This window comes from Nilaparvata lugens, chromosome 2, assembly GCF_014356525.2.
Source record: "Nilaparvata lugens isolate BPH chromosome 2, ASM1435652v1, whole genome shotgun sequence".
Classification (NCBI taxonomy): domain Eukaryota; kingdom Metazoa; phylum Arthropoda; class Insecta; order Hemiptera; family Delphacidae; genus Nilaparvata; species Nilaparvata lugens.
The window spans coordinates 49,971,043-49,986,267 of record NC_052505.1 but is presented as its reverse complement, the minus strand read 5'-3'; the positions used below and the strand labels follow the sequence as shown (position 1 = coordinate 49,986,267).

At 32.1% G+C, this 15,225-nt stretch overlaps 2 protein-coding genes across 5 annotated transcripts in view; one reads left to right on the top strand and one right to left on the bottom strand.

The window, feature by feature from the left end:
• LOC111049663 (tubulin epsilon chain) overlaps positions 1–2,692 on the bottom strand; it is a 47,851-nt gene extending 45,159 nt beyond the window's left edge. Inside the window, exon 1 of the mRNA XM_022335796.2 lies at positions 2,421–2,692. Within this exon, the coding sequence (XP_022191488.1) occupies positions 2,421–2,445 (25 nt within the window). The 5' untranslated portion in view covers positions 2,446–2,692. The remainder of the gene's footprint in view (positions 1–2,420) is intronic.
• Positions 1–15,225, top strand: part of LOC111049658 (Bardet-Biedl syndrome 4 protein) — a 69,089-nt gene that overhangs the window by 43,398 nt on the left and 10,466 nt on the right. For 2 of the 4 annotated variants that reach the window (XM_039421422.1, XM_039421423.1), the window contains exons 2-9: positions 5,368–5,472; positions 6,238–6,380; positions 7,455–7,567; positions 8,422–8,516; positions 9,466–9,628; positions 10,230–10,383; positions 11,897–12,019; positions 12,756–12,927. In XM_039421422.1, coding sequence (XP_039277356.1) covers positions 5,370–5,472; positions 6,238–6,380; positions 7,455–7,567; positions 8,422–8,516; positions 9,466–9,628; positions 10,230–10,383; positions 11,897–12,019; positions 12,756–12,927 — 1,066 coding nt within the window. In that variant the 5' untranslated portion in view covers positions 5,368–5,369. Of the gene's footprint in view, positions 1–4,081; positions 4,561–5,367; positions 5,473–6,237; positions 6,381–7,454; positions 7,568–8,421; positions 8,517–9,465; positions 9,629–10,229; positions 10,384–11,896; positions 12,020–12,755; positions 12,928–15,225 lie in introns of those variants that run through there. The other 2 variants (XM_039421420.1, XM_039421421.1) reach the window with 2 other exon arrangements.

The following is a 15,225-nucleotide window of genomic DNA, read 5'->3' as shown; positions in this document are numbered from 1 at the left end:
AAAGAACAACTCTGACCAACTAAAATTAGTGACAGAATCCAATGAAAAAAAAGCATTACTTGGCAAACAATAGATAAAAAACTCTACAAAGAGCAATAAGTAAACTGAAAAACTCAAAGTCAGAATATTACTAAATAGATCAAATTTCAATTCCATCTCACAAGAAATACTACATCCCCTACTTATACTAATCAATAAAATATTGAAGCAGGGAGCATTCCCAGAATGTCTGAAAAAACAATTACCAGACCAATGTACAAAAAGGGCGGCGAGACAGACCCAAATAACTACCGACCAATTTCGCTCATCCCAATAATATAAAAAATAGTAGAATACTGTATGCATGCCCAACTCTATTTATTTTTTGAGAGCAATGATTTATTCAGTGACGCGCATTATAGATTTAGGTCCAAAAGATCAACAGTGAAAGCAGTAGAAAAAGTTGTCTCAGATATTCATAGAGGCTTCAAGAATGAGCAACACACTTGTGCAATCCAACGATCTATATAATTATACTAACCCTGTTAGTATATAAAGATCGTTGGTGCAACCCTGTTAGACCTAAGCAAAGCTTTTGACACAATCTCACATGATATTCTAATAAGGAAATTAAGACACTATGGTGTACAAAAAAGTCACCTGCTTGAATCATACCTAAAAAACAGGACCCAAATTGCATTAAAAAACAATGAAGTTTCTGATGCCATGCCTATAAAAAAGGTGTCCCTCAAGGTTCAATACTGGGACCACTACTACTCACAATTTACATAAACGATTTCCCAAATTTTCTCCCTTGTAAAACAATTCTTTATGCTGACGACACAATGCTTACAAATCTATAGAAATTGTTCAAAACTCCCAAATGTTGGAGAAATCGTCCCTTTGGTTTCAGGCTGATTTACCAAATTTGAACAAGGGAAAACTGAAGAAATTATAATTGATCTTAAACAAAAAACAAAGGAAACAAAAGTGTTGAACTGCTTGGGATCTATTTGGATCAAAAGTTGACCTGGCATAAACATATTGAAATACTACCGGAAACTTGCCCGTAAAACCTTACTGTTTTTCAAGTTAAGAGACTCAATAAGCAATAAACTGATGCTTCTCTCATATTTTGCCTTTTTCCACTCCCACTTACTATATGGGAATCTTCTATGGGGGAATGCATCTGATGCTGAACGGGTGCTAAAGTGCCAAAAGAAAGCTATCAGATGCATGCTTGGCCTTCGTCAGATGGACTTGTGTAAACATCACTTTATTGAATTAAATATCAATACATCCCCAGGACTATGCATCATAAATAAATACCTTTTTAATAAATTACACCCCAGCTCCCACACCGTCCCTCGAAAAAAAATCAAAACAGTTTTAGAGACATGGCTGAAAAGGAAAGCCTTCTACACAATTAAGGAATTTATAGATTCGGATATAAGTGAACTGAAATTTGCCTAAAACTAAGAAGTCTAACAAAATCTGTTAATGACGCATAAATGTGGAGGGTATGAATTGTATTAGTTTCGACTAGAGTAGTAAGTAGCAAGTGGTTCTTACTGTGGATTTGTCAGGTGATTTGGGTTTTATTATTTCACTCTCATTTTGTGTCAGCTGGGTGCTCTTTCTAAGATTTCATTTCATAATCTCTCATTCATCCATCTTCACAAACGGAAGCGTTTGTGTGGCATTGTCATTCATCCCCTCATCATTATCACCTGGGCTAAAAATACTCGTAAAGAGTTGCCCTTGGAAAAATAAATGTAAAGTGAAATGACACGGCACATCCAAATGTGTGCAGGATAAACCTCTCTGTCCGTGCTACAAACTGTGGAAGGAAAAATGGGGTTCTCTTAATGATAAAAGTAATATCTCACATACTTTAGAAGGGATAGAATACGGAATCAAAGACAGAATGTAGGTTACTGAAATATCAAAGATGATGCAAGAAAACATTATGCAGTGGTACATGCATGTAGAGAGAATGGAGGACGCAAAAAGTCACTCATTGTGTTGAACCTTCCAAGATTTGCACGGACAAACACAGCAGACAATGACACAAAAAATATTTCTGACTATTTGACTGAAGCAAGCAAGCGTAAATGAAAAATGTTGGTCTCATTTCTGGATGCTAGCCGGGGGTCCAAGGGGTAAAGCCTTCTGGCTGGCTAGACGGATAAGGCAAGCGACGCTTGCTGCAACTTTAAGATAAAAACTTCAAATTTGAGCTGATTAGGCTACTAAAGAATGAGAATACCTACATACACGTTAATATACCCAACGTTTTGTTTGATTAATGAAATAAAAAAGAACCTACTAAATTTAGGCTTTATTGTTGTTGTCTTCTGCAAACTTGCATACTTGTATGATTGAGTTATTATTTCACTTTTGAATTTTCTAATTTTTATAGATTATTTTAAATTACATACCTTGGATTGTTATTATTTCGCTCATAAATGATTCTTTGCAAACATTTCTTTGTATGGTAGAAATTAATTAGGATTAAAGCGGGTTTTGATATATTTGAAATTAATCCATGTTATTGTTGAGACTAATATTATATAAATTAATGGAACTATTAATGTTATAAAATAACGGAAACAGAGACAATGAAGCACAAAATTTCCAAATAATAAAAAGTTAAAATTAAAAACACATAACGGACAACACTGTTAATCCTAACCTAGAAATAGAATAGAACGTGGAATTTTTGACATGACCATCAGATCTGATCATAACACAGCGGCGTAATACGCATGCGCGAATAACGTTTTTATTTTAATCAATTCTTTACGGCTTAACTCACACTATAGTGAAGTCCACGTTATAATGGCAATTATGGTTAGCAAGTGCTATCCTTGTCTATCATTCAACAAAGCGGATAGAGCTATCTTTTTTTTGCTTTGCTCTGTAGCCAGATAGTCTTTTAACAATGTAATTATTTAGGCTTTTAACGGAATTATTGAGAAATATATTTTTTCACTTATAAAATATAATTGATTATTTTTAAACAACTCAGAGTTTGGAACCAGGATATAAAAATGTCATAAATGAAAAACAAAAGGCCCACCTTATATTTTTGCAGGAGAGAACGGAAGAAACTAGAGACTATTATATGCAAAAGAGAAACATTGCAAATAAATTGGTGAGAAAGGCTCAACAAGACTCCTGGGAGAGGTTCATTAGTGTCATAGAAAATGATATACATGGTAGGCAGCAATGCGCTTACAAAATAATGAATTCTCTCAATAGGTATGAAAAAGATAATGCTGTATTGCACATGATTTCGGATGATGAATGGAAAAGACATTTCAATACAAACAACATAAAATAACAGTATATAATGAATACAACAAGCTAAATAACTTAAGAAAATTGTCTACTTGGGCAAAAATGCCTGTGCGAAAACCTTATCAGCACAATATAAAAAACGTATCTGTTATTTACGATACCTCGACCTTTTTATTATGTTGTCGATTATTATTTTGAGAGAACTGGGGAATCTTATGAACCTATGGTTTTAAAATTGATTTTTTATTAATTTTTAATTGAATTATTTCTTTCCAAATTACTGAAAAATGTTGAAATACACTTGAAAAAATTGTGAATACTCTGTATTCACTGTGCATAAAGATATTTTAGATCACGAATGTTAGTTATTCCTCTTGTCGTCATAGGCTACTTATCTTTTTTAAACTCAGCAATATTTTTTCATAACTGAGTAACTCAGTTCAATAGCCGAAATAGTACTGTGATTCACCAAGGATTGATTAATGGATTGAAATTTCAGTATCATTGATACAACTAAATATGAGTCATATTTTGTGATTTTTTCAGGTTTAATTTTGTAAATGTCACCGTAAATATAATTATAAGTTCAATTTTAGTATGCATATATAGTACCCATCAATACATTTTATATGTGACACCTTCCACTTTTTTGTATTAGATTTTGAATACTGATAGAAAAATGTTTTTGATCAATCTTCTTTTTGGGTGGTAACTAGAACATGTTCAGTATAAAGGCTACCGTAGGCCTACTTATAAACTTCACATGTGCATATAGTGCTTTTTACCTTTGCTTGTCCGTTTCTTGGAAAATTAGTTATATTTATTAAGCTAGTATGTATTTTCTGAAGACCCAGGTACCATTTTCCGATATATCATACCGTAAAACTGAAACAGAGCGAAAATAAGTCAGCGCCCGCATGCGTACCGTAGTCTTTATTGTTGGCAATGGTTGCCATAGTTACCACACTGTTGTACACAATGGAAACAATACAACACCAGTAGCATGTTATAATTCAACTTACTATACCCCATCATTTTCCTGGATTGTGGATCTTGATTTTCTGTTGTGTTAGATCTGTCTGTAAAACTTGTTGTAAATTTCGTTCACAGCTCTTAGCATAATAAAAAATTTATTGCAAAAATATATGTACTGATAATACAGTACCTACCGTACGTATTCCATGTACTACTAAATTATGTACTGAGGCTAACAATAATTTATTAGTGTTGATGTAATAATGATTTAGCTCGATCAAAAACTATATTTCAGGAGCTCAGGTATTTATTTCCAACAGTGAGTAGGCTATCAAATAAAAATATTTACGATACGGTATTGTCAATTTCTTCAATAATATAAACATAGATCAGTTTAAAACTATGCTGTATCAGTACACTATAGCCTACGACAGTATAGGCTAATATAATGTAATATGTACCGTATCACATTAATGGTAACTCAACACAAATTTTTTAATGATTGACAGCAATAAAAAGGCTACTTTAACTATAACTCATTTAACTTGAAATAATATATTCGCTGGTAATTGATTTTGAAATAAACTATTAATCTCGTGTCTCATCATAATAATCAAGTAGCCTACGGTACAGTACATAATATAGAACTAACCTTAGATTTTAACAATAGAAATCAAATGAAAATTAAACCAGAATATTTCACATTTTTTCATGAGTGAAATACTGTATTCTGTACAAAAGTTTACAATCTACAATAATAAAATAATGTACACAGAAGAGAAAAAAATATTGAAGATGATTATTGATGACACATAATATACACCTACATTTCACGAGAATGCGTATTTCTTTTAATTCATTCATTAAATAAATTTATAACTAGAGGACCAGAGCTGCACTTTTTGGTGAAATGATAAATCTCTACCTTTTCTACACGGGCCTTCTAACTATACCCACAATGAAATGGTGAATGCATACAGTACAGAGTACACTGTATACAGTATACTTGGTGTAATAGAGTTCTAACCGTTTATTTCCGTATCTTATCTTCTGGGTAGGACATTTTGAGGAAATTATATTTCCTAATAATTTGAAGTCACCATTTTGCAGAAATGAACCAAGCAGCAATGAATGGCGCTGTTCTAACCGGCAGCAGAGCGGTATCCGGCACTTCTAGGCCACCTGCGATGGCTCAAAATAATTTATATTATAAAGGTATTTATATTTTTATTATATGACAGTATTGTAAAGTTGTAAAAGTTATCTCTCCACAATCACTGGATGATTTCCTGACTTTGGCATACCGCACCACTTCATCTATCAATTTTCCAACTAAAATTAAAAAGATATAGAATGCCATTAGGAAGTTAGTGTCAATGTGATTATTACAAACTGTACATAGAGGGTACATCATAATATCATGGATATTGAATAGCAGTAGGTCTAACAGTAAAAATAGCTGTTATAGTTGATAGATATATTCATAAAATCAGTGAATATAGATTTTAATAGTGATTGTGATTTAATTCATTAATTCATTCTCTTATCAAATACTTTTGGTAAAATTGATAATTCTCAAGATTCTCAAAATTGGTTATAGTTTACAATTGTGCTACACAACGTTTTCGGACCACAGAATTTTGGCTCAATACTAGGCTTTCCATACTGAAACATTTTGTATCTCTGAATAATATCAATCTTCCATAATCAATTTCACTCTCCTCAATGGGTCGATACCACTTTCCCATAAAATTAAACTACAAATTGATGAATTTTCATAATATCTACCGAAGTTTGAATGTGCCTATCTGCCTTTCCTGTGAAAGGTAATGAATATACAATAATTATACAATTCACTGGTATTGGGATTTTTCCTCTGGTTCCGGAGTTTTGAGTTAAAATTATCGGGAGATTTCACTGCACAGTAGTCAAGTTATATATTTTGACTCGATCATAAAGTAATTAAAATATTTTTTTCAGGATTCGAGTCATCACCAATCGAATCACGCAATTGGATTATCCATAAGCGGTTCATCAGGAAAGAATTTGAATTGTGCAAAAATATTATTTCTGATGAATTAAAAAACTCAAAAGGATATAATGAATACGCAAATTTTGTTTTAGTAAGTACTGTAATAATCCATTTTCGTAGAATTAAAAATATTGAAAGAATCAAGTAAAATCAAGAGAAGATGTAGGCAATCCCTAATAGTGCTAGTACCAATAGATTTTTTAAATAAAAGTGCCAAACTAATCCAACATTACATGTTATCTGCCAACTAGCAGATAAGGCAGCTCTTGCCTAAAAACATGTTTGTCTCAGCCAACTGCATACTCGCTATTCAGCAAATGTGGAGTTGTAGTACGCATATTACGGTAACACACGGCACGTAGGCAAATCGTTGTTTACAGCGGTGAGTACAAAAATCACATCTTTTATTGTCATTGCCAGTTTCAAATTATATTTACCCATCTCCACTCTCCTAGTATATTTTACATCCATCATCATCCCGAATACCACCAAACTTCCTAATTCGATTCTCCGGTATTTTGAAAATAGCCCCTATTCCGCTCATCATAACCTCCTTTTAAAAAAAAGGTTCATGAGTTATTATTTTGATATAAATAAAATCTATTAGCAAGCCCATTTATAAAATCCGTTACAGTACAGTACTCACAGGTACTCTGTAGAGAAATTCAGGATTCTAAAATATTACTTTGCTTCACTACGCCTACCTTATCAATATAAGTATTATTATTTATCTTCTTCAATTTGTTAGGAATTTTGTTTTGGATAATCTAACCAGTATCTTAGACCTAAAAATAAACATTTTCAGCAGATTTTTGTTCCTCCAAATTGAGTTTGAGAATTGAGATAACCAGCGATTCATTATCCATACAAATTAAATAAGCTCTCTTATTTTATAAATGAGCAAAAATGCAAAAGGCTTACCGTGCTTAATTATTTTTTCATCATCAAAATTAATTATGTATGAATACACCATATTTAGATTAATGAGAATCTAGAAACTAGAAAGTGGTAGTGTATGTATTCTAAACCAAGCAAAAATCGTGAATACATGTTTGTTTTCAAATATTCAATTATTTGAAATTTATCCATATAAGCTATTTTTTAAATTTCTGTCTCCATTAGCACAGTTTTCCAATTGATCTGTTTCTGATGAACATGTTTTCAGGGGCTCATTCTAAGACGCGAGGGAAAAATTCAAGATTCTCTGGAATGTTTTCAGAAATGCCATGTTCTCAATCCAAAAAATGTGGAGAACATAAAACAGGTAGCAAGATCATTGTAAGTGGGAAATACATATTAATTCTGGTACTCTTCAGGATGAAAATATAAGTCTTTCATGAGATGTTTTCAGCATCAATTACATAATATTTTATGAATCTCTAGATTTTTCACTCATACAAATAAAAATAATGTGAATAAGTGTGGAAAATATATGAACATTGCTATGCTTTATGGAAATTCCATGATCTTATTATCTATAATATTTGAATGGATATTCAAATGGTTTATGTATTAAACCCTACTGGTACCTATTAGTTTCAATCTAATAATTGCAGTGTTTATAGAGTTGGACAGTGGATATAGAGTGAGATAAAATGTGATTTTCAGGACTCATTTCAAGAAGCAAGGAAAAACTTCGAGATTCTCTGGAAGGTTCTCAGTAATAACACGTTTCTTCTTTATCAATAAAAAAGTGGAATGGAACCAATGAATTATGATATAAAATCCAGTCCCATAACAATAATCTTTACTTGTGGAACTCTAGGACCGGTACAACTCTATTCGATTACATTGACGAGTAGGCCTACAATATTGTTGGAAGAAGTAATAACTTATTCTCAGAGAGCTACAAAACACTCTGGAAAGAATAATTAGATATTATAATCTATAAATATCGAATATAGCCTGGAAAGTGTATGATGTTCAAAATAGAAAGTATTTGTTTGTAGGTGATTTTCAAGTGTAAATATCATTAACATTGAGCTCTGTCATTCTCAATGACAATTCAATTTTTATCAAAACTCAGTCTTTATGATATTCAGTGTTTTATAGTTACATTATCATACAATGAATTATTACATACGGTACCTCGTCTATAACACTTAACAATACCACAATACTTTTTCTTGCAGATATCTATTTGGAAGATATCAACTCGCAATTGAAGGATACCTGGAAGCAGAAAAAATAGCAGAAAGTCCTGACCCAGTTATCTATTACAATTTAGGTGAATTCACACACATCGCCTTGATTTCAATACAAGCATTGCTATGTTGACTAGTTTGATTGCTACTCTATTAGACTTGTACCTTATTACCTTATTGGGACATTGGCAAGCCAGTGCAACACCAGAGAGCCACCAGAGTGGTGCTTGTGCCTGGGACACCAATGCTGCTTTCCCAACGGTAGCTGGGATGGTGACAAAAGTGGTACACCAGCTGGCCGCCAAAATATGTGTGTCCCGGCTGGTTTTTCTATAGTCTGTGTAAAATAAGTTGAGACTTGGACCTGCATCCGAAGAAATTATAGAGGGTTGCCAAATCGTGTAAAATTGCAACTTTCTAAAATTTCCAATTTAACTTCAGAATTGGATGTAGAATATGATCCCCGATATCCCAGTAGTTCTAAAAAAGTTTCAGGGTTAAAGGATTAAAAGAAGATTTAACTTTTTTGATGAAATTGGAAGCATGCGAAAATTGATTTTTCTTTTGAATATCACTTCTCTGAGAATCATGGGGCGTCGTAATGCGTGAGAAATTTATATAAAAATAACGGGAAAATGTCTCCTCTTTATTGGTGTCTGGATCATTTTTATCCGACCTATAATTATTTTTCAATTTACTGATTATGTTCGTCAATGTCGAGCAGAAAACATGAAATTTTTGACATGTTGGAGATTTTTTTGTTTTAAAAGATAGAAGGGGGTGGAAGTTTCTCAGAAATAATTGAAATTATTTTTCCAATTGTCAAAAGAGAAGTATAGTTATACGCGTATATATAAAACTATCTAATGATAGTAGTCTACGGTAGGCTAACCCTACACTTAGTTCTATTGCAATTGATTATGATTAAACCAGATGATTGCATCCAAAATTCCAATATTCCGAAAAGTTTCATTATAATAATATTCCAATGATTCATAAATATTTCAATAAAATATTATGAATGAATTGCAGGGAGATGTTACTTGAATTTGGAACAATATGACAAGGCGAGAGAATACCTGACCAGAGCCGTTCAGCTTGGTAAGACTGAAGAGTCGTATGTCGCTTTGGCTGAGTGCTTCATCAAGCTGGGTGATTTGAAGGCTGCTGCTGAGATTTATACTGTAGCCTTGCAGTAAGACCATTATTCAATTAATTCATTTCGGACTTCAAGAGAGTTATTTTATTTCGATGAGTTGAAGATGCATGCAATGTTGAGAAGATTAAAAATCTTACTCTATCTGCATTGTACATTAAAATTTGAATTGCTGTATCCGTGAAGGAGACAATCATAAGAAGTTCTGTAGCTTGTTGTCATCAAATGAATAAAAAGTAGTAGGTCATAGTCTTGTATTTGCATAATTACACGACTTTGTTGAATATTTTGAATATAGGTTCAGAATTTTATCCAATATTTCAGAGTAAAAAAAATAATGATAAACTATTTATATCTTAACTTGCAATTACTGTAGTTGGGTATTTCATTAATTATTTTTGTAATTTCATGTCCTTGTTGCATGATAATTATTTTTTGATTTTTCAATATGGGTTATAATTGTTTCTCACACGTCAATTTTCCAGTTAATTTTCAAAGTTGTAAACTATTTCACAATAAAATTTGATTCAGTACGGTACACCGAATATTTTATGTAATAGAAATATTTCTTTTGACTACAGCCTATTAACAATACAATTGATTTTATAATAATACTCAAATATCTTTTCACAATTTTCAGACTATATCCATCCAGCAGTGACTTGTACACTGAATTTGGCGTTCTGCAAATGAACAGGGGAGATCCACAATCGGCGTTTGACAAATTTGGATCGGCACTCGCTCATGAACAGACATGTACCAAATCGCTATTAGCTGCTGGATCAATCATTCAGGTAAACACATTCTATTGATAATTATTAATTCATCAGCATTTGAATAATTGCAACATCTCAGTAAATTGCCATCTGTAGACATTTTATTGACATACACTTTACAAATACCCACAATCTTTTATTTCAATAGTAGTGTGCTATGCATGTAATCAAAAGGTAAGTGATTTACTTAGCTGAGGCTATCATCTTTCACTTTACACTATATTAATTTCAGTTATTTATCAGGCTCATATCTTCAGCTCACAAGGAGTCTTTAATACTTTAAAAGGAATATCAATAATATTATTATAATAGAAATCACCATGCCATCCTATTATATTAAGCGAGCAATTTCTGTATATATTTGTATGGTTATGTAGTTATTTATATCCAACAGATCTCGAAAACGGCTCTAATGATTTTCACGAAATTTGGAACATAGTAGGTTTATGATATAAAAATTCGACTTCATTATGTCTCATCCCTGAGAAAACTCGCTGAACGACATTAAAAGGAAAATTCATCCTTGAAAAAACAGCTGAGACTTTCGTCGTCTGTGAATGATAAAAAAGTTAGTTAGCGAATGCGTCTGTGGAAAATCAAAATATCTCATTCCCGAAATTCATAAGCTGACGTATAGCCAGCTGTAAAATATAAACACGACCTGAAAGATAGAGAGACCTTAAGAGTTTGAAGGGTAAATAACTGAACATAACATGATATATCATTCAAAATTAAAGTATATCAGAATTTTCAAAGTTAATCATTATTTTACAGTTTTAAGTGATTAGTGAGTGTTATTTTGTTTTTCAATTTGGTATGTAAATAATCTTAATTGGAGCTTTTCTGTTCATGAATGTTTGAACTGGAAATTGGACCTGAATTCAAGTAAAATGAAATTGAACAGTAATGGAACATAACCCACTTTTTGGAGTAATTTTAGTGTATAAATCAAAATTCGGGGAAGAGACAGTTTTGGGCTTTGCATAATAGTCGCTCCCCAATCATTTTAAAGAATTTTGTTTTGTTTATCAATAAATAAATAACGAGCGGAGCTCGGTACCCCGATATTTGCATTTATGTCTAGTACCTAGTCTCATCGCATTTTGAATAGTTATGGAATTAATATCTAAACATTTGCAAAAGAAAACAACATAACTTTTTCAAAAATTCCACTCTCCTCCTTGTGCTGCTAGTTATAGAATGTACCAATTACACGATTGACTAAATCTTATCAAACTGCTACGGGAGTTGGAAACAGTAATATTTTTCATTTAAGATGAATATAATCGATTAGAAGGTAAATACCCTAATATTTATAGAAATTTCACTATTTTTACAAAAATATAAGTGGTTATTTAAAAAATAATAAATTTACAAACAAAATATGTCTTTTATCAACCAGAAAACCTTAAAATTGATAGAAAATTATAACATTTTGATTATGATTGATGAAACCTCATGGACGCATATATAAAATACATGATTGTATTTTATAAAACAGTAAAAAACGAGAATATGTTTCATGTTGCAGAAAAATGGAGACTACGATGTGGCATTGGCAAAGTACAAGGTGGCTGCTCAGTATTTGCCGGAATCCGCAGCCTTATGGAATAATGTTGGCATGTGCTTTTTCGGCAAAAGGAAATATGTTGCGGTTGGTAAATTCAAGAAAATCATCCTACAAACAAAATAGATCCCATAGTCCTGACAAAATTCCATATACATATCATGCTTTCTCTAAATTCAAATACTGTAATGCATCTATTAATGATGACATTACCGATAACCGATTAAATGATCAATCATAAAATAACTGCACACAAATAATCATTTTTCGCCATCATGCTGTGAATGGGTATTAATCTATTGCATTGAGATTTTTCATTGAGTGTTGATGAGATATTATGTATCAAGATCAAATTGGATGTGGTATTATGATTATTATCAAGAATTGATAAATTGATCTGACTATCTGACTTTATACAAGATCTCATTCCACATTTCCTTTAGCCGTTGAACATAAGATATTATGTTTCATCTAATGGAGCTTTCAAGCTTATCATCATTGTGACACCATTGCAAAATTCATTAGCAATTTTCAAAAATCAATCTTGGAAATGAGATAGTCTTAGCCATTAGACTATGAATGTTTATGCTACGAAAAAGTGTTTTATAAATTAATCGAACGAATCTCAAAAGGTTTTTTATACGTATTAGTGAGGCATGAAAAGTTTTTAGCAGTGCGATTGAAATGATCGTTCTACTTTCTCCTATTGAATCCGCTACTTTTGAATGAATCAATTATGTCTTTGAAATGTATCTAAGTTGTTACAGTTGTTGCCGTACAGTTGTTGCACATTTCAAACAATTAAGAAAATTTATTTTCTCAGGCTATAAGCTGCTTGAAACGGGCAAATTATCTTGCTCCATTGGACTGGAAAACTCTATACAACTTGGGATTGGTGCACATTCATTCTAAACAGTATGCTTCAGCTTTCAATTTCTTATCAGCGTCCATCAAGTTGAATCACAAGCATGCTCCAAGCTTCATGCTTTTAGCAAGTAAGTTTTTGTCGTCGAAACCATAACAGAAAGTTCACAGAGGCAAACTTTAAACCTTGTTCACTAGATTTCCTTTTGTTATTATCTCATTTGGAGCTTCAAGTGTATGTGTTTGTTGATGTATGCACGTGCTTTTAGGTATCCCATAAAAAATAGTTTTTTTTTTTGTTTTTTTTTTTTTTAAGATTACGTCCTAAAGACTCCAGTCATGGAGTATAAGACAAGTCATGTTATTACATAATAATTCTAACACTAAGTAGTTCAACCTAGTTTAGGTTTGAAAGGAATTCTTGAACACTATAAAAAGCTCTATCAACTAAATATTTTTTAATTTGTTTTTTGAAAATCTTCAAATCATCATTACTTTTCAAGATTTGAGGTAGCTTGTTATAAAATTTCCTACCAATATAATCTGGTTTTTGTTCAAATAACCTACTATTGTGACCCATTATATGATAATCTGCTCTGTTTCGCGTATTATACTCATGAACATCTGAATTCTGGATCACACCACTCGTTTTCACATGCATTACAACTTCATATACATACAAAGATGGCACAGTTAATAGACCAAGCTTTTTAAATAAAGGCCTACAAGAGTCTAACCTATTCACTTTCTCTATACATCTGAGTGCCTTCTTTTGAATCTTAAACACCCTGTCCATATTTTGTTGAGATGAATTACCCCATACTAAAATAGCATACCTAATATGAGATAGTATAAGTCCATGGTAAGCAGTTAACAGTAGTTTTTTATCCTTCAGCCTAGCAAGCTGCCGCAGGACAAATACCCCAGATGATATCTTATTACATATCCTCTCAATGTAAGGATGCCATGTTAATTTCCTGTCCAATAAAATTCCCAAGAATGCTACTTTCTCTTCTTGGTCTAATTCATTTTCCTCTACAAACACATTTATTTCTCTATCCTCTACTGAATTATATTTACTTTTGAATTGTAGGAATTGACATTTCTTACTATTTATTGTTAATTGCCTTTGCTTCAAGAATTGGACAATTGACTGTACTCCAGTAAAAGCATTTATTTCTAGACTATCTAATAAATAATTGTTAAAGATAAGCGATGTGTCATCAGCAAACAACAGAGCTCTGAGATCTTTTAACTCTTTTGGTAATTGGTTCACATACAACAGAAACAGTAAGGGACCCAGAATTGAGCCTTGAGGTACTCCAGCCTGGACCTCCAGTTTTTGAGATTTAATTTTTACTATTTCATTCCCATCCACCTTGGTAAGCTCAACACACTGGTTTCTACCTATGAGATATGATTCAAACCATTTTAGTTCTATACCATTCACACCTACAGTTTTTAGTATTTCCAATAATATTCTATGGTTCACACAATCAAAAGCTTTGGATAAATCAAGAAATATTGCGGCTGCCTTCTCACCTGAATCTATTATATCTATTAGTCTTTCAACAAGGGATACTATTGCAGTCTTAGTAGATTTCCCTTTCTGGAACCCATGCTGTTCATCACATATGAAATTAATTTCTTCCAGGTGCATCAATAGCCTATTTAAAACTACTCTTTCAAAAATTTTACTTATTACATTTAGAATACTAATGGGTCTATAATTTTCAACTCTTTCAGAATCACCGCTCTTGAAAATTGGCAAAATTTTTCCTTGTTTCAGATCATCAGGGAAAATACCCTGCTCTAGTGAAGTATTAAGGAGATGCAATAAAGGTTCCAGTAATTCATTTTCACATTCTTTTAAAATTTTGCTTGAGACCCCATCCAATCCTACTGTTTTTTTGTTATTCAAATTTTTTATTATTCTTGACAACTCATCTCTTGATAATGGATGAAATTTAAATACCTTTTCAATTGGCTCAGCATTTAATGTAGTTGTATTACAAGTATTAGTGTTCAGTGACTTTTGGAGATTATATGCAACCTGTTGATAATACTTATTGAAAAAGTTACAAATGTCTATACTATCATCCATATAATTTCCATGTTCATCAATTATCCTAGGGACATTAGTAACTGTATCTTTTTGAGCTGCTCTCCTATTTCTATTAATTACCTCCCAAACAGCAGAGTTAAAATTGGTACTAGTTGTTAATATTTCAGCTGTTTTCTTACACTTAGCTTTACTCACTTCTTTTGCACAGTTTTTCTTTAGACATTTGTATTTGACTTCACTCGGAACATCCCTCACTAATTTAAATTCCTCATAGGCTTCCCTAACAATATTTCTTTGAGTAAGAATATCTTCAGTTATCCATTCATCTACTTTGTCCAATTTACTTTTTACTTTGACTTTTTTT